This window comes from Myxocyprinus asiaticus, chromosome 18 (assembly GCF_019703515.2).
Source record: "Myxocyprinus asiaticus isolate MX2 ecotype Aquarium Trade chromosome 18, UBuf_Myxa_2, whole genome shotgun sequence".
Classification (NCBI taxonomy): domain Eukaryota; kingdom Metazoa; phylum Chordata; class Actinopteri; order Cypriniformes; family Catostomidae; genus Myxocyprinus; species Myxocyprinus asiaticus.
This window is the reverse complement of record NC_059361.1, coordinates 18438367-18462273: the sequence shown is the minus strand read 5'-3', so window position 1 is coordinate 18462273 and position 23907 is coordinate 18438367. Positions and strand designations below refer to the sequence as shown.

General features: G+C 38.7%; 1 protein-coding gene across 1 annotated transcript in view; it reads left to right on the top strand.

Annotated features, from left to right (window-relative positions):
- The window catches only part of map3k10 (mitogen-activated protein kinase kinase kinase 10), a 45893-nt gene that overhangs the window by 18420 nt on the left and 3566 nt on the right, over positions 1-23907 (top strand). The window contains exons 2-10 of the mRNA XM_051724373.1: positions 10287-10467; positions 10549-10697; positions 10890-11065; positions 13968-14214; positions 14913-15035; positions 17958-18096; positions 18180-18286; positions 21762-22000; positions 22161-22695. Of these exons, the coding sequence (XP_051580333.1) occupies positions 10287-10467; positions 10549-10697; positions 10890-11065; positions 13968-14214; positions 14913-15035; positions 17958-18096; positions 18180-18286; positions 21762-22000; positions 22161-22695 (1896 nt within the window). The remainder of the gene's footprint in view (positions 1-10286; positions 10468-10548; positions 10698-10889; positions 11066-13967; positions 14215-14912; positions 15036-17957; positions 18097-18179; positions 18287-21761; positions 22001-22160; positions 22696-23907) is intronic.

Here is a 23907-nt window from a genome sequence, read left to right as displayed (position 1 = left end):
GGTGCTCCTAACTGTCTAAAATATCATCATCACTCCCTTTGTTTTATACTCCCACATATAAAAAGCACACAAAGCCACAAGCACGAGAATACAAATTCATGCCTATGCAAACACACACACACACACTGATAATACTGTATGCCCTATTTCCTCTTTTCCTTGTGTCCGTCCTTTCTTTTCCAGTCTCTCTTTCATCCATTCCCATCATCCCTCCCTCTTTCTCTCTTCCTTTGGTTGAGTGCAAGAATGGATGCCTCGACAGGCGACAGCTGGAATATGATTCAGACAGGAATGGAAGGAGGCAGGCAGGCAGGCAGAGAGAGAGAGAGAGGGGGATGAGAGGGATTGTCTATAGGGCACAGTGATAAAGAGGAAATTTAGTCTCTCGGAGACTGCTGAGGATAGATAGGAGAAGATGGCCACTTTCACTGATTGGTCCAGACAAGCCCCACCCAGTTTAGTCATGCCTCTGCTGATTGGTCCAGTGCCATGCTTGCTACCAGCACTCTTGGTCAGAAACCTTTTCAGTGAAATTCTGCTTTGATGAGTGCTTAGAATCAAGTAGATAAGAGTGCTATCAGTACAGAAATATATTGAATACATGTATATACAGTTCATTACAAATTATATAATCAGCATAACAATTTTAGCAAAAAGTTGAACTGATAAATGTATAAAAGAATTTCATAATTTACAAGTATTTGAGATGCCCCTTTTTTAATGACAGCATGCACTTGAGCTGGCATGGACTCCACAAGTTTGTGCAAAACCTGATGATCCATGTTATCCAGCATGATTTGAGAATGATCCAAAGAGCATCTTATCTGCATCAGTGGAAACAAGGAAATCTGACCTTTTGTACAAAGGAGTTAACAATGTCAATAATTTCATGATTTGATTAGTGACATAGAAATCTTGAATATTTCGTATTAATGTTACATCATAATGGTTCTTTGTTTTAGATTTTTCTAAATCCTAAAACTTTCAGTTTATATCCAGGTTTAAATTACATTTTGAATCCTGGATTTTCATTGTGGTCCACTGTATATAACAATAGCCACTTTTCTACCATCTAGTCGAACCATTCTTGTTGCGAAACCGTGCCGTTCCATGCTGATCCGGGCCAGTTGGCACTGTTATGGTTTCTTTTCCATATGGTGCTTGAATGTACGTAACAAATACGTCAGTTTGCGACGACGTTAGAGGTAAACATTGGAGCGAGTGCACTATGGAGGATGATCGCATATTCCAATTGTTAGGACTGCTTTTTCCCTGCTTTTTACTTTGCTAAAGCACAGGAAAGACATATCCCATGTCCCAAAAAAAGCAAGGAGAAAAATGTGTGAAATGTACCATTATTTGCTGAGGGGTTGTGCATGCCACTGGACACGAACACACAGAAAGGGAACTGTTTCAGCCACAGTACCAGCTGTTCCTGCCTTCAGGGGACAGTTCCACTTCACCCCTCATGCACCCTGCTGAGTGTGCACTATACATGGCATTGAGAGGAGAATTCATGCCTCCAGATTAGAAGATATGGAAGAGTGGCTGACTCACTGATTAATTAAGACACAGACCTTTTCAGAAAGCTTTAGGGACACAAAGAGGACAGCACTGATAGGGTGAAAGAATGTTTTTCAGTGACAGCCATCATTGTCCGTGGTGGATTTTAGGCATGACAAACCAGATAGACTGTGCCCTGCATATGTAGTTTATGAGATATTACAAAACGGATAGTTATTATAAATCACTTCTGCACCATTCTATGCCGTTTTGTAGAGCGAGAAGTATGTTCACTCGGAAAATGCAACCAAAAGAGAGTACTATGATACTACCGGATGATGTACTTCTTCAACCGAAATAATGTAGGACACTTCATGCACTTAAGAGTCGCGGCTTGCCCTACGTAGCGGAAGGGTCAGAGTAGCCTGGCCACGTTGCTAGCCTGAAAAAACAATTGTAATTAACAGTTAATGTGGCAGCTAGCGCAATTTCTGTGAAAACAGCACTTTACAGATGTAAGTTAAATCTAGGGATATCCCAATACCATTTTTTTGAGAACGAGTACGAGTACCGTTACTTCCTTTTCAGTACTCGCCGATACCGATACATTTTTTTTGTTTTATTTTTTCCGAATTCCATGTCAACAGTTTATTTCAATTTATTTCATCAAATTGGTGTCTAAATAAATGAATGAATTAAAACTTTTTCCATCAAATGAAAATAGAACAATTAATTTTCAACGTATTGTTGTATTATCTTTATCAAATGAAGTGCTTTTATACAGAAGTTATTTTTGTCAAAAAAAGTGCTGCATATCAGAGCATTACAGATTTGCGACATTGCTTAAATATCATTATTATTATTATTATCAGTAGTAGTGGTAGTAGTAGTATTGCAGTGAATATTACACAACTATACAGTAGTGACAGATTTCTGTCTTTTTTCCATTTAAATTCAGCTTTTATTTTGGAGTGAAGCTCTTTACTTTTCTGTTTGTTTTTGACAGTAGCTTCTCACCTCTGGAAAAGCAGGTAGCTACGTGACGCAATGTGATTATTAAACCACAAAAGGCTTCCATTTAATTAAATATATAAGATCTGTATGTGCCTCACATTACAAAATGAATTGGCGCTCTGCTCGCTGTTATTTGCAACAAACAGAGCGCGCAATGCGCATGATGGTGTTTTCCGTGTATGAGCCAAGAAGCTCTAAATTGTATGAGCAGCTGGTCTCAGCACAACACCAGCTCCACTCATTCATTTTGAAGAGTGCAGCACTTGCAAACTATATATTTATCGCATTAAATGGGAGCCTTTGTAGTTTAATAATCACACTAGGACATAACATGATTTTAATTTGTGCACTGAATGTTTTCGGAATGTAATTCATACTATGGTTTTTTTTGGTATCGGAGCATTTTAATGAGCACTAGTACAAGTACATGACCGCGGTATTGAACCCGATTTCGATACCAGCATTAACACTGGTAAATGTTAAGTGTTAACTGAGTAAACTGAGTTTGGCTAACGCATTAAAGGTAGCCGCAACACATAGCATACGTTGGAAATGTCACGTTTGTCAGCTGAAAAACAGTAAATGCTTCTGTGTTGTAAAAAGATTTTAGTGTTCCTTTTGGGACAGTACTGCACTTTGAAAATTCCTACACTAGATGGCCGAGTGCATAATGTAAGTGCATAGTGCGTAATTTGGGACACAGTTTATATCTTCTAGCGAAATAATGGCATTTAATGATTTTACATAAAAATATAACATTTGAATAAATATTTGTGTCCTTAATATTTTTATTATGTGGTAACCATTTTATAAAAGCAATAAGGCACTCGAGGCTGTGCCATATAATGAATATAGTCATGGCTGAAGGGGTAACAATAAAGCACAGAATCTCTTACCCTATTGCTTAAATATAAAATGAATAGTTCTGGATCTGGATGCTGATTGGTCATTGTGTTCAAGTCATAAAGTTGTGCCACATTGCTTAATTATTGCATTTTTATCCCCTTCTCCTGGGTGTAGACATTGTGATGTCTGGATTATATGTTGTTCACATGGATTGCTGAAGAGAAAAATAGTCGAGTCAGATTACTAAAGGTCAAAGGTCAAACTGCTTGCCTTAATGATGACAAACAGTGTTTAACAGATGTGTGTTCAGTGACACATTACAAAACTTAATCTTTGTCAGGCTCAGTTTCAAATACCTGCAGATAGTGATGTAAAGGAACTGCTGATTAGGTTTACATTTTTGCAGACTGGGTTCAAGAGTGTTAAGTCAGATGAAAGATACCAGTATCAACATTTCAGTTAACATAATCTGATACAGATTGTGTAGTGAATATTTATATCAATTTAATACAAAGACTGAGGTGTTAATATCAAAATAATGAATGGGAGTTACGGTGGATGTCCTGGACATATGATGGTCGGTTTGCGAGCATTGGATGTTAGACAATAGTGAGTTGTAAAACCTGTGTGGCTGTCCTCTCAGATATCATCCCAACACATAAACAATCTCTCACACACAAACACACTTATATACATGCCCTGAATGACTGCCAGTAGAATTTAGTGAAGAGCCTAAATAACAACTTAATTGGAACAAACACATATGTATGCACTGCACACACACACACACACACACACACACACACATTTACCATCAATGACACGCCCTTGCTTGTTCAACCTCAAACATGTTCAGAAAATGTGTTTTGTTTCTGCTCATTCACTCCCATGCACACTCTCTCACCCTCACATCGTTCCAAACCTGTATGACTTTCTTACTTATTCGGAACACAATAGATGTTTTTTTTTTTGTTTTTGTTTTTTGGATTTTTCCCCTTTTTCACTCAATTTGAAATGCCCAATTCCCAATGCGCTTTTAAGTCCTCATGGTCGCGTAGTGATTTGCCTCCATTTGTCATTGAATAATGTCTCTTTTAATACCTTTTCTGTTCTTTACAGTCAGTTGTTGATCAAAACAACAAAAATAAACATTTATTCTAATCACACATAGCACAGATGCTGTAAAGAAGCCATTCAACCAAAACACTTCTATTAAAGTACCTACTGCTGGTTTTAAAGAGGCAGTACTGTTTTAGCTCTTGCTCTACATATCAATGTAAATACTTGTAAATAGTACAGATTAGCATGTAAATAAAAAACATGTAACAAAATATAAATATTGTAATGAAATATAATAAATGCAATCATATATTTTTTTTATGGAATACCGGGACTTTGTTTATTTTTAAAAAGCTAAAATTTTACCAAAATGATGAAAGCGAATGATGAGAGCTAATAGAATTTGTAAAATTAATATTTTCCCCCCGTATAATTCATAACAGCATTAGCTGAAAAAGAATTTCTTTCATACTGTATGTAAGTAAAATGGACGTTATAACTGAAATGTACCCAAAAGATTTAGAATTAAAAGCTTGTGAATCTGAATCCAATTATGGTATCGTGGTATATCGAATCGTGACATATGCATCGCAATATGTATCGTATCGTGAGGTGGCTAGCGATACCCAGCCCTACTTAAAACACATTTAAGATTCTTTCATTTGTACAAGGTACATCATGTTTTACACAAATGATCAGTTTATTAATAAGTGAGTTTAAGAGTTTGGAATTAATTTGACAATTAGAACATGATAATCTGATAGTCTGTAAGAGATATATAACATATATCTATTGGAACAGTTTGATTTTATAAATGCTGAGGGATGGAATGCTGAGCCTAACATCAGCACAAACACGTGATAATACAGAGAGGTGTTTTGTATGCAGTATGTTTGTGAGGTGAACAGTGGATGTAGAGAGAGAGAGAGAGAGAGTAAGAGAGAGAGAGAAATGTTCCACCTGTTCAACCTGAGCTCGTGATCTGCTGGTCAAACAGAAACTCTGCTGTGTGTTCCCTTCCTGTCTCTCTCTCTCTCTCTCTCTCTCTCTCTCTCTCTGTCTGACTCGCTCTCCTCCCGTTTGCATATGTGTGGTGATAAAGGAATAGCACACTGCACCTCACCCTTCTCCACCCCACTCAAACCAGTCCAGCTGACTATTGACACTCCAAACATTTCCATAGCCTGGAAATACAGGGAGGAGCGAAATTACAGGGCACCACAAACTAGCATCTCGCTCTCTCTTTCATACACACATACGTGTGTATACTATATAAAGGCTAACAGACATTAAACTAAATTGATCTTATGAACAGACAGATCTTATGAGTTTTCAAACGGCTCTGTTGAGAGGGATCTAGGGAATAAAAGTGTAAAACATTTATTAATAAATAAATCTCTGTAAAACTGCTTTTTATTTATTTATTTATTGTGAAAAGCACCATACAAGTAAATCTGAAATACATTTAAAATCTTTCTCTTTAGGTTTATACATCTAACTTACTCTAAAAGTGCATAGAAAAAAGATATGCCGTGAACTTAATACAAAGTCAGTACTTTCCGGATAACACTTAATAATTTGTTTTAGTTTTAGTACAATGACAAAATAAAAGCCAGATGTTTAATTTGGCATACAGCATGTTGTTTTTATAGTGCCATGCTTACTACTTTTTCTCACATAGTATAAATGAGTCTTTATACATCAAAATATATACAGTAGTCCCCCTTTATAGTTTAGGAAGTGGGTCTCCTTCGCAGTTAGGCTTATCATATTTGAGGGTCCTTGGCAACGTATAGTATCGAAATGGTCATGAGTGCCCCATTCGGCATTGCAGTGATGATTTATTGGTGGGATTTATCCCATCCGGTGTGACTCATGTTTGTAATTGTATATAAGAAAGTCTAGTTAAGCTCTTTCAAGTCATTATGCCAACTGCAGAGTCCCATTTGGATGAAAGTGCCTTATATGGCTTAAAACACCTCCACCTAGAACATATCATTCTTGTTCTGATAAATTAAAGGTGCATTGTTGGTTGTGGGATGTTTCTAAAGTCATTGAGAGTGTAGATGTTGGTAGTTTCAGTAAACACGGGACTGAATTCATGGATAACAATGACAGGATCCGTCTGTTGTCCAATGCCACTTCTGTGAAATATTGATACTGTACTCCACAGGCAGTTGATTAGGGCCTGCTGTGTGTGAAGTTTAATGCTTGCCTACAAGTGTGTGTATGTAAGTCTTTGAGGATGACTGGTTTGTATAAAATGCTATGGCACCGGTTAGCATCTACTTTAACTCTGCTACGTGAAAGGATTTTAAGAGTTTAAGTGTGTGTGTGTTTAAGAACATTGCCGCTGGCTGGGAGATCTTGTTTCTCTGTGATGCCTGCACACATGCTACAGGATGATGAATATTTGATAGAGTATAGAGCTTTGGCTCCCTCCAAAAGTGAAGAAGTATCCAAATGGCTGAATCTAAATAGATTCTATTATGAAGTCATCATGAAATCAAAATTGACCCTATTTGCTTCTTAGAACACATTTCTGGTTTTATTAGAGTTAAACAGCTTTCCTTTTCAGCTGATGTCACCAAGGCCACTTGGGCTATTGGATAATGTTAAGCAATAGCCAAACAGCTATTTAGGCATTGTCAGTAGTTGGTAGTTAACAGAGTAATTTAGGTTACGGTACTGATAACAGTAGCAAATCAATTGCACATGGATAAAAATGTCCCATCCTAAATTTTGTTCCTCATAGAATATCCTGTTTATCTCGGAAATATATCAGATTACAAATGTACTGTAGAATGGGTTATAATTGCCATGTCATGTTGACTCTATAAACAATGGGAAGAAGAGGAACAGGAAAAGAGTCAAATTCAAGATTACAAAATGTATATGCTATTTTCTAGATATGTTTAGATGATCCGTAGGTGCTAGCTGCACTTCTCTGTAGGGATTTTCCAAATAATTGTTGGAAATTTGATTTATTGTTCATTTTGATTTAGTTCACCTATTTGTTTAGTGACCATTTCTGCCGATTGAATCTTTATGCCAGAAGGTGGCAACAAATTAGCATATTTTATGTTATAAATGAGTTATTGAGGCATTGCCTCAACTGATTCATTAAAAAGCAGAGAGCTGTTCAAGACCGAAACAATGGAAGTGATGAAGAACAATTGGTTCACTTAAAAGATTCGTTCAAAACACAAATTTGTTTACGAATAAAACTAGTATGAGAGCAGTATAGAGGAAAAAAAAAACAAATAAATTCAAGATTATAAAAGCCAGAAAATAAATATGGAATTCTCTAGAAATATTAGATCCATTAATGCCAGCTACTGTAATTTATAGAGATTTTCTGAACAATGATGGGGATTTTGATTCATTGTTAATTTTGATTTAGTTTACTAATTTGTTCAGTAACCATTTCTGCCAATTACATATTTATGCCAGAAGGTGGTGAAAGATTAGTGTATTTTATGTTATGAGTGAGTTGAGTAAATGACTCAACTGATTCGTTAAAAAACAATCGTTCACGACCAAAATAATGGAAGTTAGTGAGAACGATTACAAAAGCCAGAAAATGAATATGATAATTTCGAGATATTTTAGACAATCCATAGATGCCAGCTACTTTTATCTGATGTTTTCTTTAGCCTTGTGCGACCCCGCGTCTACATGCGTGGACGTATTTTGGCTTCGCTATACGCAACACATAATTTAAATGAATTTAAACTGACTGAATACTGTTTACAAGACTCTAGACTGTCAATTAAGGTTAAACTTCTGCCGCAATGAGTCACATGACACAACAACATGACGTTGATTTCCGTGAAGCGCTTCTACGGGTGCAGAGCCAACAAAAGTGCTTCTGGTAAGAAACCTCTGTAAGTTTTGTCATTGAAACCTGTTTGGATGTAAAGAGTAGCGTCTCTAGTCTCGTTTGATATGCCGCTTTAAAAAATTAATTCATCTTTGAGCGTCAGCATGCTTATAAACATGATGTCCACATACGTGTATTTTGGGAGATTATTCCTTCAAAGGTTGAAAAAACATGTAAGTTATTTTGAATAACTTTCAACATAAACACATATGTGGGTCATTTCGCTTGATTTTAATATACATTTGTTAAATTTTATTTTATCACTGTACAATACAGTTCTATTCATTGACATTAGTAAATTCATTCCTACAACCCCAATTCTGAAAAAGTTGGGACAGTATGAAAAATGCTAATAAAAATAAAAAGGAGTGATTTGTAAATTATATTCACCCTTTGCAATATTGAAAGCACTACAACTAAACATAATATGATGTTTTACCTTGTGAGTTTCATTGTTTTTTTTTAAATGTATAGTAAATTCAAATCAGATGATTGCAATACACTCCAAAAAAGTTGGCACAGTCGAGTGTTTACCACTGTGAAACGTCACCATTTCTTCTAACAACACTTATTAAGCATTTAGGCACTGAAGACACAAGTTTGTTATGTTTAGAAAGTGGAATTTTCCCCCATTTATCCATTATGCAGGTCTTCAGCTGCACAGTTGTACAGGGTCTTCGTTGCCGTATTGTGCGCTTCATAATGCACCACACATTCTCAATTGAAGATGGTCAGGACTGCAGGCAAGCCAATCTAGCACCCGCACTCTCTGCTAATTCAGCCAGTAAGTGGTTTGAAGTTGTCCTGCTGAAAATGCCTGGACGTCCCTGGAAAAAACAGTGCTGGATGGCAGTATATGCTGCTCCAAAATTTGTACATATCTGTCTACATTAATGGTGCCCTCACAGATGTGCGAGTTACCCATGCCATGGGCACTGACACACCCCTGGCCCATACACACACTGGCTTTTGGACCTGACGCTGATAACAGCTTGGATGGTCCTTTTCCTCTTTGGCCCGGAGAACACGACAGCTGTGTTTTTCAAAAACTATTTGAAATGTGGACTCATCGGACCAAAAAACACAGTTCCACTGTTCTACTTTCCATCTAAGATGAGACCGAGCCTGGAGAAGTCGGCAGCGCTTCTGGACAGTGTTGATGTAGGGCTTCTGCTTTGCACAGTAAAGTCTTAACTTGTATCTGTGTATGCAGCGGCAAATGGTGTTGACTAACACAGATTTACTAAAGTATTCCCAAGCTCATGTTCATTCAGAGGTGGTTTTCGTCTTGCCCTTTAAGCACCGAGATTTGACCAGATTCCTTGAATCTTTTAATTATATTGTGCACTGTAGAGGGTGAAATGCCCAAAATCCTTCCAATTTGTCTTTAGGGAACATTGTTCTCAAAGTGCTGGATTATTTGCTGAATCATCTGTTGGCAAATTGACAAGTCTTGAATGATTCTTGCTCTTGAAGAACTAGGCTGTTTTTGGAGGCTCCTTATATACTGACACAATTGCCTCACCATCTCCTGTTTCACATTGCCTTATTTTAACTCGTCAAATTGTTTTAAGTCTTAAATTGCCCCTGTCTCAACTTTTTTGGAATGTGTTGCAATCATCTGATTTGAAATGACTGTACATTAAAAAAAGAGGTAAAACATCATATTATGTTTAGTTGTAGTGCTTTCAATATAGCAAAGGGTGAATATAATTTACAAATCACTCCTTTTTGTTTTTATTAGCATTTTTCATACTGTCCCAACTTTTTTGGAATTGGGGTTGTATATTTACTGTGCATTTTCACATTGAGAATCAATGGGTTCATCCAAAGGCTTAAAACTGTTTTGAAATATCTCATTTACCAAAACCCTCATTGGTTTGATTTCAACAGTGAGCCAAAATTCGCTACATTCATCTCCATTCCTTCCAACCCACTTTGTCTTCATATTTCTCTGTTCTTCATTTCGCTCCTCCCTCAGTTCTGATTCTGGAGCCTGTGGAGAGAGACGACCTGAGCGGGAAGACTCTGAAGATCACAGACTTTGGGCTTGCACGGGAATGGCATTGCACCACAAAGATGAGTGCAGCAGGCACGTACGCCTGGATGGCTCCTGAGGTCATCAAGCTGTCCCTGTTCTCCAAAAGCAGCGATGTGTGGAGGTAAGACTTCGTCCTCCACTGGCCTGTCAGTTGTGGTCTAACTGGAGATTTTGTGACTGATTGTGGTCTTTTTTGTGTCAGTTTTGGAGTGTTACTCTGGGAGCTGCTCACTGGTGAGGTGCCATACCGGGAAATCGATGCTTTGGCTGTAGCTTACGGTGTTGCCATGAACAAGCTGACGCTACCCATCCCCTCCACCTGTCCTGAGCCCTTTGCACAGCTACTGGGAGGTAAGAAAAAAGTTTTGCTAGGCCAAGATGAAAATTATCTTTCCATATTAAATTGTACCCTAAATTGTCACATTATACTGTCTTTGTCCACTCTTTGCCCCTTACAAAAATGTACCCTCACAGTACAAAAATATGATTTTGTAAGTGACATTTGATCACTAATCTGTCCACTGTCACTTTTCCTCTCTACAGAGTGTTGGTGTTCTAACCCACATGGTCGTCCCTCTTTCGGGAGTATCCTGAGGAGACTGCTGGCCATTGAGAAGTCCGCCATGTTCCAGATGCCACTGGAGTCTTTCCATTCCCTACAGGAGGACTGGAGGCTGGAGATCCAGCAGATGTTTGATGAACTACGGGCGAAGGAGAAGGTGAGAGAGCCTACAAACCCAGTTCAACCATTTGTTTTTAAGTAAGCTTCGATTTTGTAAATTTCATCATCAGCACCATACGTGGGGTCTGTCTGTGTACAGCAGTGTTATTATCGTTAACACTAAAACTAAATAAAAACAAAAACTGAAATGATTGAGCAAAAAAAACTAAACTAAAATAAAAATGACTTTGAATTCATTTTCGTTTTACTTTTTGGTACATACAGTGCATCCGGAAAGTATTCACAGCGCTTCACTTTTTCCACATTTTGTTATGTTACAGCCTTATTCCAAAATGGATTAAATTCATTATTTTCCTCAAAATTCTACAAACAATACCCCATAATGGCAATGTGAAAGAAGTTTGTTTGAAATCTTTGCAAATTTATTAAAAATAAAAAATGAAAAGAAATCACATGTACATAAGTATTCACAGCCTTTGCATTTGACACTCAAAATTGAGCTCAGATGCATCCTGTTTCCACTGATCATCCTTGAGATGTTTCTACAACTTGATTGGAGTCCACCTGTGGTAAATTCAGTTGATTGGACATGATTTGGAAAGGCACACACCTGTCTATATAAGGTCCCACAGTTAACAGTGCATGTCAGAGCACAAACCAAGCCATGAAGTCCAAGGAATTGTCTGTAGACCTCCGAGACAGGATTGTATGGAGACACAGATATGGGGAAGGGTACAGAAAAATTTCTGCAGCATTGAAGGTCCCAATGAGCACAGTGGCCTCTATCATCCGTAAATGGAAGAAGTTTGGAACCACCAGGACTCTTCCTAGAGCTGGCTGCCTGGCCAAACTGAGCGATCGGGGGAGAAGGGCCTTAGTCAGGGAGGTGACCAAGAACCCGATGGTCACTCTGACAGAGCTCCAGCATTTCTCTGTGGAGAGAGGAGAACCTTCCAGAAGAACAACCATCTCTGCAGCACTCCACCAATCAGGCCTGTATGGCAGAGTGGCCAGACGGAAGCCACTCCTCAGTAAAAGGCACATGACAGCCTGTCTGGAGTTTGCCAAAAGGCACCTGAAGGACTTTCAGACCATGAGAAACAAAGATTGAACTCTTTGGCCTGAATGGCATGTGTCATGTCTGGAGGAAACCAGGCACCGCTCATCACCTGGCCAATACCATCCCTACAGTGAAGCATGGTGGTGGCAGCATCATGCTGTGGGGATGTTTTTCAGCGGCAGGAACTGGGAGACTAGTCAGGATCGAGGGAGAGATGAATGCAGCAATGTACAGAGACATCCTTGATGAGAACCTGCTCCAGAGCGCTCTGGACCTCAGACTGGGGTGAAGGTTCATCTTCCAACAGGACAAAGACCCTAAGCACACAGCCAAGATAACAAAGGAGTGGCTCCGGGACAACTCTGTGAATGTCCTTGAGTGGCCCAGCCAGAGCCCAGACTTGAAACCGATTGAACATCTCTGGAGAGATCTGAAAATGGCTGTGCACTGACGCTCCCCATCCAACCTGATGGAGCTTGAGAGGTCCTGCAAAGAAGAATGGGAGAAACTGCCCAAAAATATGTGTGCCAAGCTTGTAGCATCATACTCAAAAAGACTTGAGGCTGTAATTGGTGCCAAAGGTGCTTCAACAAAGTATTGAGCAAAGGCTGTGAATACTTATGTACATGTGATTTTTTTCCGTTTTTTTATTTTTAATAAATTTGCAAAGATTTCAAACAAACTTCTTTCACATTGTCATTATGGGGTATTGTTTGTAGAATTTTGAGGAAAATAATGAATTTAATCCATTTTGGAATAAGACTGTAACATAACAAAATGTGGAAAAAGTGAAGCGCTGTGAATACTTTCCGGATGCATTGTAATAGGGTGAATATGGGCAAAGTGGAGACTTTTGGAAACTGTACTTTTCTTGGCACTTTTAATTATGATCCAAATGCCACATAACCTGACAGTATGTCTTCATAGAAAGCTTAGGATGTCTCCTACTTTAGTCAAAAGCAAAACAAAGAAATACTCAATACTGGGAAATAGAACCTTTTGAAGACCCAATTTTGACCAATTCCCAGGTTTTTTCAGGCAGTGGGACAGAAAAATTATTCTATAAAAAATAAATACAAATTATTTTAATAATTTTTTTAATTTTCTTATACACTTTCATATCATAAATCATCATAAGTAACATTTACAAACATTAAGTTAACTTTTATCTTTTTATAACCCTTAAAAGATTTAGCTCAAATTTCTGTCATATTCTTTACCATTGCTTTTCCCAACGGAGGTCATGAAATGCACTCTGCCACACATCCCAGTGTAAAGTTATGAATTTGAAACCTCAAAAAGTTAAATGTTTACTTCCCAAAGATTAGTTTAGTAATGTTTTTTAAATCATTTATATCATAAATACATATGGATACAATGGGGATCAAGCTTAACTGTCCCCATTAATTGTAAAATTTGAAACATTTACAATCCACCTTTATTAAACATGAAAATGCAACTAGATGTAGGTAACACAATAATGCCCAGCTTTTATGAACTCATATTAATTGAGAGACTACAAGGAATATTTGTACTTCTTAAAAAGGTGATTAGAAATTTTAAAAACATATATGTATAAAAACAGTACCTAAAATATTCACTTTCCCCATACATTCATACACATTTTAACCTAAACTCTTGATGTGAAAAAAAGCAACATGTTATGGACATGTTATGAGTCAATTACCCATAAAATACACTAGTATAAAAATTACACACGCAAGTATTGTAAACCATTATACAAACTGAACCAAAGAGAGCCTATTGCGAGGGAAAATCGAATCATTTATGTTTGGAGAAATTACACTAGATGCTAAATTAAAAGGAAGAACCTTTAGGCATAGTGGATTAGTGGTCTAATTAACCTCCTGTACGTTAGGAGTTGCGATCTTGGGAGGAAGCTCTTGCACGGGCAGCCGAGGAGCAGAGAGAGCAGGAGGAGCATCTGAGGAGGCGCGAGCAAGAGTTAGCCGAGCGGGAGATCGACATTGTAGAGAGAGAGCTCAACATCATCATTCATCAGATGTACCAAGAGAAACCACACGTGACAAAGCGCAAAGGCAATTTCAAAAAGAGCCGACTTCTCAAACTGGGCAGAGACAGTAACTGCATCAGTCTGCCCTCTGGTGGGTGGAATCTGTACATGTTCAGTTATATGCACAGGGTATATTGCTTTTTGAGTTCAAAGACTTTTGGACACTTAAGCCACACTTAAAATGTTTGGATTTCACTGCATTAGATCTCAAAATATCAAACAACTAATGTTAGACATTTTCCCAGAACTAGCTTCACTTTTCTGAGCTTTTTTTCCCCTATTTTTTTTAACCAAATGGTCTTATTATCAAGTTCAGGTGGACAGGTGTCCTAGCAGTGTAATGTAAGATTATGGACATCTTCCACTAATGCTTGGCAACCAAAAATTGTCTAAACAGTTTTTGTCTTGGTTTTAATATATTTATTGTATTATAATGTGAAACCTCTTTTTGTGAAAAATTTCTGCTTGACAAGGGGGTTGTGCTATATTTCTTTACAGTGAATGCCATTGGTTTGACACTTAAAAAGAAAATACATTCAGATCTTTTAAAGTGTAGTTAAAGTGTCCAAATAAGTTTTTGGGCCAATGTATGTTAAAATATGGTATTCTTTTCCCAAACCTTATGACAACACCATTCGAGAAAAAATAAATTAAATCAGTCAGATTTTATCAATTGTAAATTACTTGGCTCATTGCTGGAAATTAGTCGAAATCATCAATAAAGTGTAATGAACATTTTGAGCTGTTAATCATATTCTTAAAGTCTCTGACAGCATGTTTTTGCTTAAGGGTTTGAGCATAAGATCACAGTGCAAGCTTCACCCAGTGTGGACAAGAGGAAAGGTCAGGGCAGTGAGAGCACCACTCCTCCAGCCAGCCCAGGGGTCATCCCTCGCCTCAGAGCCATATGCTGTAAGTGACATCAGAGATGAGTTCAGCTCATTGCATTTTGTGTTTGGCGCCATGATGATTCTGATAGCCACTCGACTGTGTTCTGGTTTTGGTCTCCATAAGAAACAATGGTAAAAACTACAGGAACGAGCAATCCAGACAGAAAACAAAAACATTTTAAGTGTTAGTTGGAGTAAAGATTAGTTCAGGCTCAGCTTGTGCAGTTGTTGGCTTCAGGGTCAGAAATTAAGGGGGGCTTTGGGCAAAAATGCCACCAAAAGTGACAATAATGCACCCAAAATCCAAAATGTAGGTGCAAAAAATGCCCCTGCAATGAATTCCTCTATTTATTTTTTGTAACATCTGATATATTTCTTAATATTCCATTATAGTACACGCGCTATGTCTCCGTGGCAACGCGCTCAACAAGCCACGTGATAAGATGCGCGGGTTGACTGTCTCAGACGCGGAGGCAACTGGGATTCGTCCTCTGCCACCCGGACTGAGGCGAATCACTACGCCACCACGAGGACTTAGAGCGCATTGGGAATTGGGCATTCCAAATTGGGAGAAAAAGGGGAAAAATCCCCCCCCCCCCCCAAAAAAAAAAAAATTCCATTATAGTACTAGTAATATATATATATATATATATACACACTCACCGGCCACTTTATTAGGTACACCTGTACATCTACTTGCGATTATCTAATCCAATCATGTGTCAGCAGTGTAATGTATAAAATCATGCAGAAATGGGTCAGGAGCTTCAGTTAATGTTCACATCAACCATCAGAATGGGGGAAAAAATGTGATCTCAGTGATTTCAACCCTGGCATGATTGTTGGTGCCAGACAGGCTGGTTTGAGTATTTCTGTAACTGTTGATCTCCTGGGATTTTCACACACAACAATCTCTACAGTGTATAGAGAATGTTGCAAAAAACATCCAGCGAGCGGCAGTTCTGTGGGTGAAAATGGCTTGTTAATGACAGAGGTCAGAGAATGGCCAGACTGGTTCGAGCTGACTGAAAGGGTACGGTAAGATAGATTAGATAACCCCTCAGAGCAGAATAGCATCTCAGAATGCACAATACATCGAACCTTGAGGCGGATGGGCTACAAAAGCAGAAGATCATGTAGGGTTCCACTTCTGTCAGCCAAGAACTGAAAGCTGAGGCTGCAGTGGGCCTATCATTTGTGTACCTCAGCAGAAATCCAGATTTGTCAGACCAGGCGATGTTTTTCCAATCGTCTACTGTCCAATTTTGGTGAGCCTGTGCTCACTGATTCCTGTTCTAAGCTGACAGTAGTGGTACACAGAGGGGTCTTCAGAAAACATTCAGAAAACTCAGGCAGCTTCGTCAGGCCAAAGAGAATGCTTACAGAAGTGGGGATAAAATCTTGTACAATCAGGCCAAATACAGACTGACAAAGGAGATTAGAGTGGCTAAAAGAAGCTATTCTGAAAAGCTGAAAAAACAGTTTTCTGCTAACGACCCGGCATCAGTGTGGAGAGGTCTGAAAGACTTTACCAACTACAAGACACCATCACCTAACACTGTAGGGAATCAACAACTGGCTAACGACCTGAATGTGCTTTACTGTAGATTTGAAAAGCCACCACCCTCCTCCCGTGCCAGGTCTTCATTATTGCACTATTGTATATTTCTCTTTTTTTTATCTGTTATATCGTATTTAAAAAAAATACAAATAAAGTCACTATATGTATATATGTTTAAATGTATATGTTTGTATGTATGTTTATACGTTGCATTCTCTTGCATTCTCTGACACCATGACAAATTCTTTGTGTGTGTAAGCACTCTTGGCAATAAAGCTAATTCTGATCCTGAAATGCTTTTCTGCATAGCACGGTTGTAATGCGTGTTTATTTGGGTTACTGTCACCTTCCTGTCAGCTTGGACCAGTCTGGCCATTCTCTGATCTCTGTCATTAACATGCCATTTTCGCCCACAGAACTGCTGCTCGCTGGATGTTTTTTGTTTTTCGTACCATTCTCTTTACACTCTAGAGACTGTTATGCATGAAAATCCAGGAGATCAGCAGTTACAGAAATACTCAGACCAGCCCTTCTGGCACCAACAATCATGCCATGGTCAAAATCACTGAGATCACATTTTCCCCCATTCTGATGGTTGATGTGAACATTAACTGAAGCTCCTGACCCATTTCTGCATGATTTTATACATTACACTGCTGACACATGATTGGATTAGATAATCGCAAGTAGATGTACAGGTGTACCTAATAAAGTGGCCGGTGAGTTGTTTTATTCTATAAAGAACTGACAACATTTCTCCCAAATTCCAAATAAAAATATTGTCATTTAGAGCATTTATTTGCAGAAAATGACAACTGGTCAAAATGACAAAAAAGATGCAGTGTTTTCAGACCTTGAATAATGCAAAGAAAACAAGTTCATATTCATTTTTAAACAACACAATACTAATGTTTTAACTTAGGAAGAGTTCAGAAATCAATATTTGGTGGAATAATCCTGATTTTCAATCACAGCTTTCATGCGTCTTGGCATGCTCTCTACCAGTCTTTCACATTGCTGTTGGGTGACTTTATGCCACTTCTGGTACAAGAATTCAAGCAGCTCAGCTTTGTTTGATGGTTTGTGGCCATCCATCTTCCTCTTGATCACATTCCAGAGGTTTTCAATGGGGTTCAGGTCTGGAGATTGGGCTGGCCATGACAGGGTCTTGATCTGGTGGTCCACACCTTGATTGACCTAGCTGTGTGGCATGGAGCATTGTCCTGCTGGAAAAACCAATCAAACTGACCCGCAGATTCTAAACGCAATAGGAGGGTTAAAGGAGCATCGAGACTGTTTTAACTTGTACACTTGTGTATAGTTTACTAATACATTTGAAACAGTATGCATTTTGAAATCTATCATCACTGACATGTGATCTAGTGGCACCCAGTGATGGGAGGAAGACATGGGGCAGAACAGCAGTGTGTAAGAAAGAGGACCTGGCAGGGACCAAGAAGAAGGGTCGAACATGGGGACCCAGCTCCACACATCAGCGAGAGAGAGTGGGTGGAGAAGACAGGTACATCATAGTCTGGTCAGACTTTACTACAGAATATTTTAAACCTTTTGGGAGAGTTTGGTTACTTTCGTGTATTTCTGTAGGTTGAAATCACTCGGGGAAGCAAAGGTGTGGTCATCCAGTGCTCCAAATTTAGGGAAGTCCCCAAAACATGCTCCCATGACAGGGTTCTCAAGCCTAAATGAAATGGGTGAGTAAGAGTCATGTTCTGCTAATACAGTGGCCAATTCAAAACCTGGAAATATGAGGGAATTTTAAAATAGTGTTTTCCAGGCCTGGAAGAGTCATACATACATTAATAAAATCTGAAACGTCATGCACATTTCTATAGTGAATATAGATATTTTCAGTTTTTTCTTATTCAATTTGTAAATATTAAATGAGCTTCATATTGTTCTTGTGTAGAGTAAAACATGCTCCCAAGCCATGCCATGCTCTTTTGAGTCAGTTATTTTCAGTGAATTAAGGCCCCAATATACTACATACGAAATCGAAGAACAAACAGGTATGAGGTCAGTTACAACAAAATAGTGTTTTTGCATTCATTTCGGTGGTTCATAACAGCTCACCTGGGTGAACTTTTAGGAAAAATTCTTACCAGCTGCTAAACACCTTCTTATTGCCATTGGTCCACATCATTGGTAGGTGTGACCTGGAGCTCCACCTACATTGAGGCCGACAGCTAATTTTGTTTACATTGTTCAGTCAGTCAAGATCAATCATTATGAACACAACGGTGTAGAGTTATTAGCAAGCTGGTGCAAATTGACTTACATCTGTATGATCGTTCGCGTAGAGACATTTTCCAAGACCACATCGTGCAATTTTAATTTTGTTTAATTAGTCTACAAAAGCAATCAAATCTACTCAAATACTCTCAAGTGCCCATTCACTCATGTACCATCTGCTGCGAAAGCCATTCACACATCTTCCCAAAGTAAGATATGCCTCTCTTATCATCATTCTTTTGTCTTTATTCTGCACATTAACACTCTTTTATACATCGATCTTTGCAGTAGTATCAGTTTCATCATAAATTACAATAACAGTGTAACTGGCGCATATTATGGCCACGTTAGCGCATTAGCGTTATGAATTCAGAATGTAAACACAAATTACACATTTTCTGCTGCATATATATTACTTTAAATCATCATCGAATAGTTAAAACAGATTATTTTTCTTTTACTAGTTTGAATTCTACTTAAAGAATGAGGCATAAAGTCTTTGATAGCAAATTGTAATGTCACATTAGCATCCTTAAATTTGAACATCCTTATATTTAAATGTACTTCAAAACGCCTCCCATGGCGGTGTGACCGGTGTCTGAATCGCAAATAGTATATTGTTGCTTGGCTGTTTAGAACTTCTTTTTATCCCTGAACGAAAAACGAAGAAGAACTTCTCTGGAAGTATATAGTCTTTAGGGCCTTTAGTTGAAACAGTTCAGAAATCGTTCTAAATAATTTGTTAGCAAACTGGTCTGAATCAAAATGTTAATTAAAAATCTGTACCGAGTAATCGCAAATGCCTGGAAAAGTCATGAAAGTTCATTGGTCAAAAAGGGTGGGAACACTGATGGTTAAATAATCTTTACATTATTATCAAAATATCAAACCAAATGCCATATATTTTAAAGAAAGTTAGCTCAAGTACACCTCTAAAGCAAAACATTTTACAAAAAAAAAAGTTTGTTAGGTTTTAAATGAGACAGCAAAAGATTTTCTGTTGAAAATGAAGAGAAAAAAGCATTTGGACTCTTTCTAGATGTAAAACTTACAGTAGTGATATACAGGTGCATCTCAATAAATTAGAATGTCGTGGAAAAGTTCGTTTATTTCAGTAATTCAACTCAAATTGTGAAACTCGTGTATTAAATAAATTCAATGCACACAGACTGAAGTAGTTTAAGTCTTTGGTTCTTTTAATTGTGATGATTTTGGCTCACATTTAACAAAAACCCACCAATTCACTATCTCAAAAAATTTGAATATGGTGACATGCCAATCAGCTAATCAACTCAAAACACCTGCAAAGGTTTCCTGAGCCTTCAAAATGGTCTCTCAGTTTGGTTCACTAGGCTACACAATCATGGGGAAGACTGCTGATCTGACAGTTGTCCAGAAGACAATCATTGACACCCTTCACAAGGAGGGTAAGCCACAAACATTCATTGCCAAAGAAGCTGGCTGTTCACAGAGTGCTGTATCCAAACATGTTAACAGAAAGTTGAGTGGAAGGAAAAAGTGTGGAAGAAAAAGATGCATAACCAACCGAGAGAACCGCAGCCTTATGAGAATTGTCAAGCAAAATCGATTCAAGAATTTGGGTGAACTTCACAAGGAATGGACTGAGGCTGGGGTCAAGGCATCAAGAGCCACTATACACAGACGTGTCAAGGAATTTGGCTACAGTTGTTGTATTCCTCTTGTTAAGCCACTCCTGAACCACAGACAACGTCAGAGGCGTCTTACCTGGGCTAAGGAGAAGAAGAACTGGACTGTTGCCCAGTGGTCCAAAGTCCTCTTTTCAGATGAGAGCAAGTTTTGTATTTCATTTGGAAACCAAGGTCCTAGAGTCTGGAGGAAGGGTGGAGAAGCTCATAGCCCAAGTTGCTTGAAGTCCAGTGTTAAGTTTCCACAGTCTGTGATGATTTGGGGTGCAATGTCATCTGCTGGTGTTGGTCCATTGTGTTTTTTGAAAACCAAAGTCACTGCACCCGTTTACCAAGACATTTTGGAGCACTTCATGCTTCCTTCTGCTGACCAGCTTTTTAAAGATGCTGATTTCATTTTCCAGCAGGATTTGGCACCTGCCCACACTGCCAAAAGCACCAAAAGTTGGTTAAATGACCATGGTGTTGATGTGCTTGACTGGCCAGCAAACTCACCAGACCTGAACCCCATAGAGAATCTATGGGGTATTGTCAAGAGGAAAATGAGAAACAAGAGACCAAAAAATGCAGATGAGCTGAAGGCCACTGTCAAAGAAACCTGGGCTTCCATACCACCTCAGCAGTGCCACAAACTGATCACCTCCATGCCACGCCGAATTGAGGCAGTAATTAAAGCAAAAGGAGCCCCTACCAAGTATTGAGTACATATACAGTAAATGAACATACTTTCCAGAAGGCCAACAATTCACTAAAAATGTTTTTTTTTATTGGTCTTATGATGTATTCTAATTTTTTGAGATAGTGAATTGGTGGGTTTTTGTTAAATGAGAGCCAAAATCGTCACAATTAAAAGAACCAAAGACTTAAACTACTTCAGTCTGTGTGCATTGAATTTATTTAATACACAAGTTTCACAATTTGAGTTGAATTACTGAAATAAATGAACTTTTCCACGACATTCTAATTTATTGAGATGCACCTGTATGTCCATAGTTAATGTGATGAAACACACCTGTTGTTATGAAACCACTCAAAATTTTAAGTTTAGTTCTGAGAAAAGGCCTCATTTGTTTGGTGATGCTACTTGTTTTGATATTTAGTTATCTAGCGCATTGACAATCATATGGCATTTTTAAGTGTGGCTTAAGTGTCCAAATACCTTGCCCTAGTGCAGTATGACAAATAAATAAAACTGGAATGTGATAAAATTTTTGTTGTCTGTTTCTCTCTATTCAATGTTATTTCTTCACCCCCCCCCTCTTCTGTGTAGAGGAGCACTCTGAGTTTGAAGACACTTCCCCAGCCAGTCTTGCCCCAGACCTGAGCAGTAATGGGGCGATGGAGGAGGTGGTCTCCGGATCAGTGGGTGTAGGGCCAGGTGGAGGCTCACAGGACTCACTTAGACGCTGCAGCCAGAGGAAGAAGAGTGACCTTCTGCTGCTGGGCTGTGCTTCCATCCTGGCCGCTGTGGGGCTCGGATCTGACATTTTAAAGCTAGGACGACAGCAGGTACATAACATATACAGTACCTGTTGTTGTCCTTTGACAGTTAATTTGTAAAAATGTAGCATCATAAACAAGACAGGGAATAGTTATTTATATTTTACTTAACAGCATGACTAGTATGTGTAATTGACTCTGATGTGATTATTATGTCATATGCTTACAGATGAGTCAAGATGAGCAGGACCTGCGAGAGGAGCAGAGGAAGAAGAAGGACAGCCTGTTCCAGCGCACAGGCCGATTCAGACGCAGCACCTCTCCACCCAGCCGCACGCTGTCACTGTCCCTCTCCCACAACCGCCATCATGACTCCACCCTGCCTAGCATGGACCCCTCTCCCTCTGTCACGCTTCTCTCCCTTTCCTCCCTCTCCGACTGCAACTCCACCAAGTCCCTGTTGCCCTCTGATCCCGATGACTTTGCTCTGACCCCCAGCAGTGCCCTCCCGGTAGTCTCTCCTGCTCCAGCATTAAACCCTCTGCTGGACCTGAGGGCAGAGAGCTTCAAACGAGAGCCCAATCAGTCCCTCACCCCCACCCATGTCTCCGCTAGCATGGCATTGAACCGCGGGCACCGCCGCACACCCTCTGATGGTGCCATCCGTCCTCGAGCAAAGACAGTCGTGGGGCATCGCCGCACCCCCTCTGATGGGAGTATGCCCTTTCCCCCTCCACCAGCCCCCACAATTACACCATACACAGGTACAATTCATTGCACTTGAATGGAGACATTTTAAATAATACTTTAGATGCAGTTGTTATTAGGTGAATTTCACGGCTCACATTTCACAGCAAAACAACACATAAAATTTTGCATAAAGAAAATGAGGCCTACTTTTAGGACCATTAAGATTTTCTTCATTGTGACATTGGCCCAGTTTACACCTGGCATTAATGCGATAGTTCACCCAAAAATGAAAATTCTCTCATAATTTTCTCACCCTCATACCATCTCAGATGTGTATGACTTTCTTTCTTCTCCTGAACACAAACTAAGATTTTAGAAGAATATCTCAGCTCTGTAGGTCCTCACAATGCAAGTGAATGGGTACCAAAATGTTGAAGCTCCAAAAAGCACATAAATGCAGCATAAAAGTAATCCATGACTCCAGTGGTTAAATCCATATCTTCAGAAGTGATATGATAGGTGTGGGTGAGAAACAGTTCAATATTTAAATCCCTTTTTTTTTACTATAAATTCTCCTCCCTGCCCAGTAGGTGGCGATATGCACAAAGAATATGAATCACCAAAATCAAAAGAAGAATGTGAATATAAAAGTGGATATTGATTGTAAAAATTGACTTAAATATTGTCAGTTTCTCACCCGCACTTATATCACTTTTAAAGGTATGGATTTAACAGCTGGAGTCATATGGATTACTTTTATGCTGCCTTTATGTGCTTTTGGACCTTCAAAGTTTTGGTACTTATTCACTTGCATTGTTTGGACCTACAGAGCTGAGATATTCTTTTAAAAATATTGTGCTCAGCAGAAGAAAGTCATACACACCTGGGATGGCATGAGGGTGAGTAAATGATGATCATTTTTGGGTGAAAATTCCTTTAAAATGCATTTTGGGCATTTTTCCAAATACAAGTGGCCAAGCGAAACAGTTTACTCCTGGTCGTTACACAGTACATGTCTCTTTTGAACACTTGTGTTTCGGATTTCGAAGGAAGAGTCTCTGATTTCATGACGACATAAATTTATCACAGCATCAATCACTTAATATAAGGGGTGTAAACGGGCCCATTATGTAACATAATTCATTTTCTGTATTTTTATCATTACTGTAGTGTGTCTGGATGTTTTACATTCAAGTTTTTTTGTAAATTCCCTTCATTCTCATTAATGTAATACAGTACTTTTTTTATATATTACCATAAGTAAATGACTGTAATGCAATGTTTTT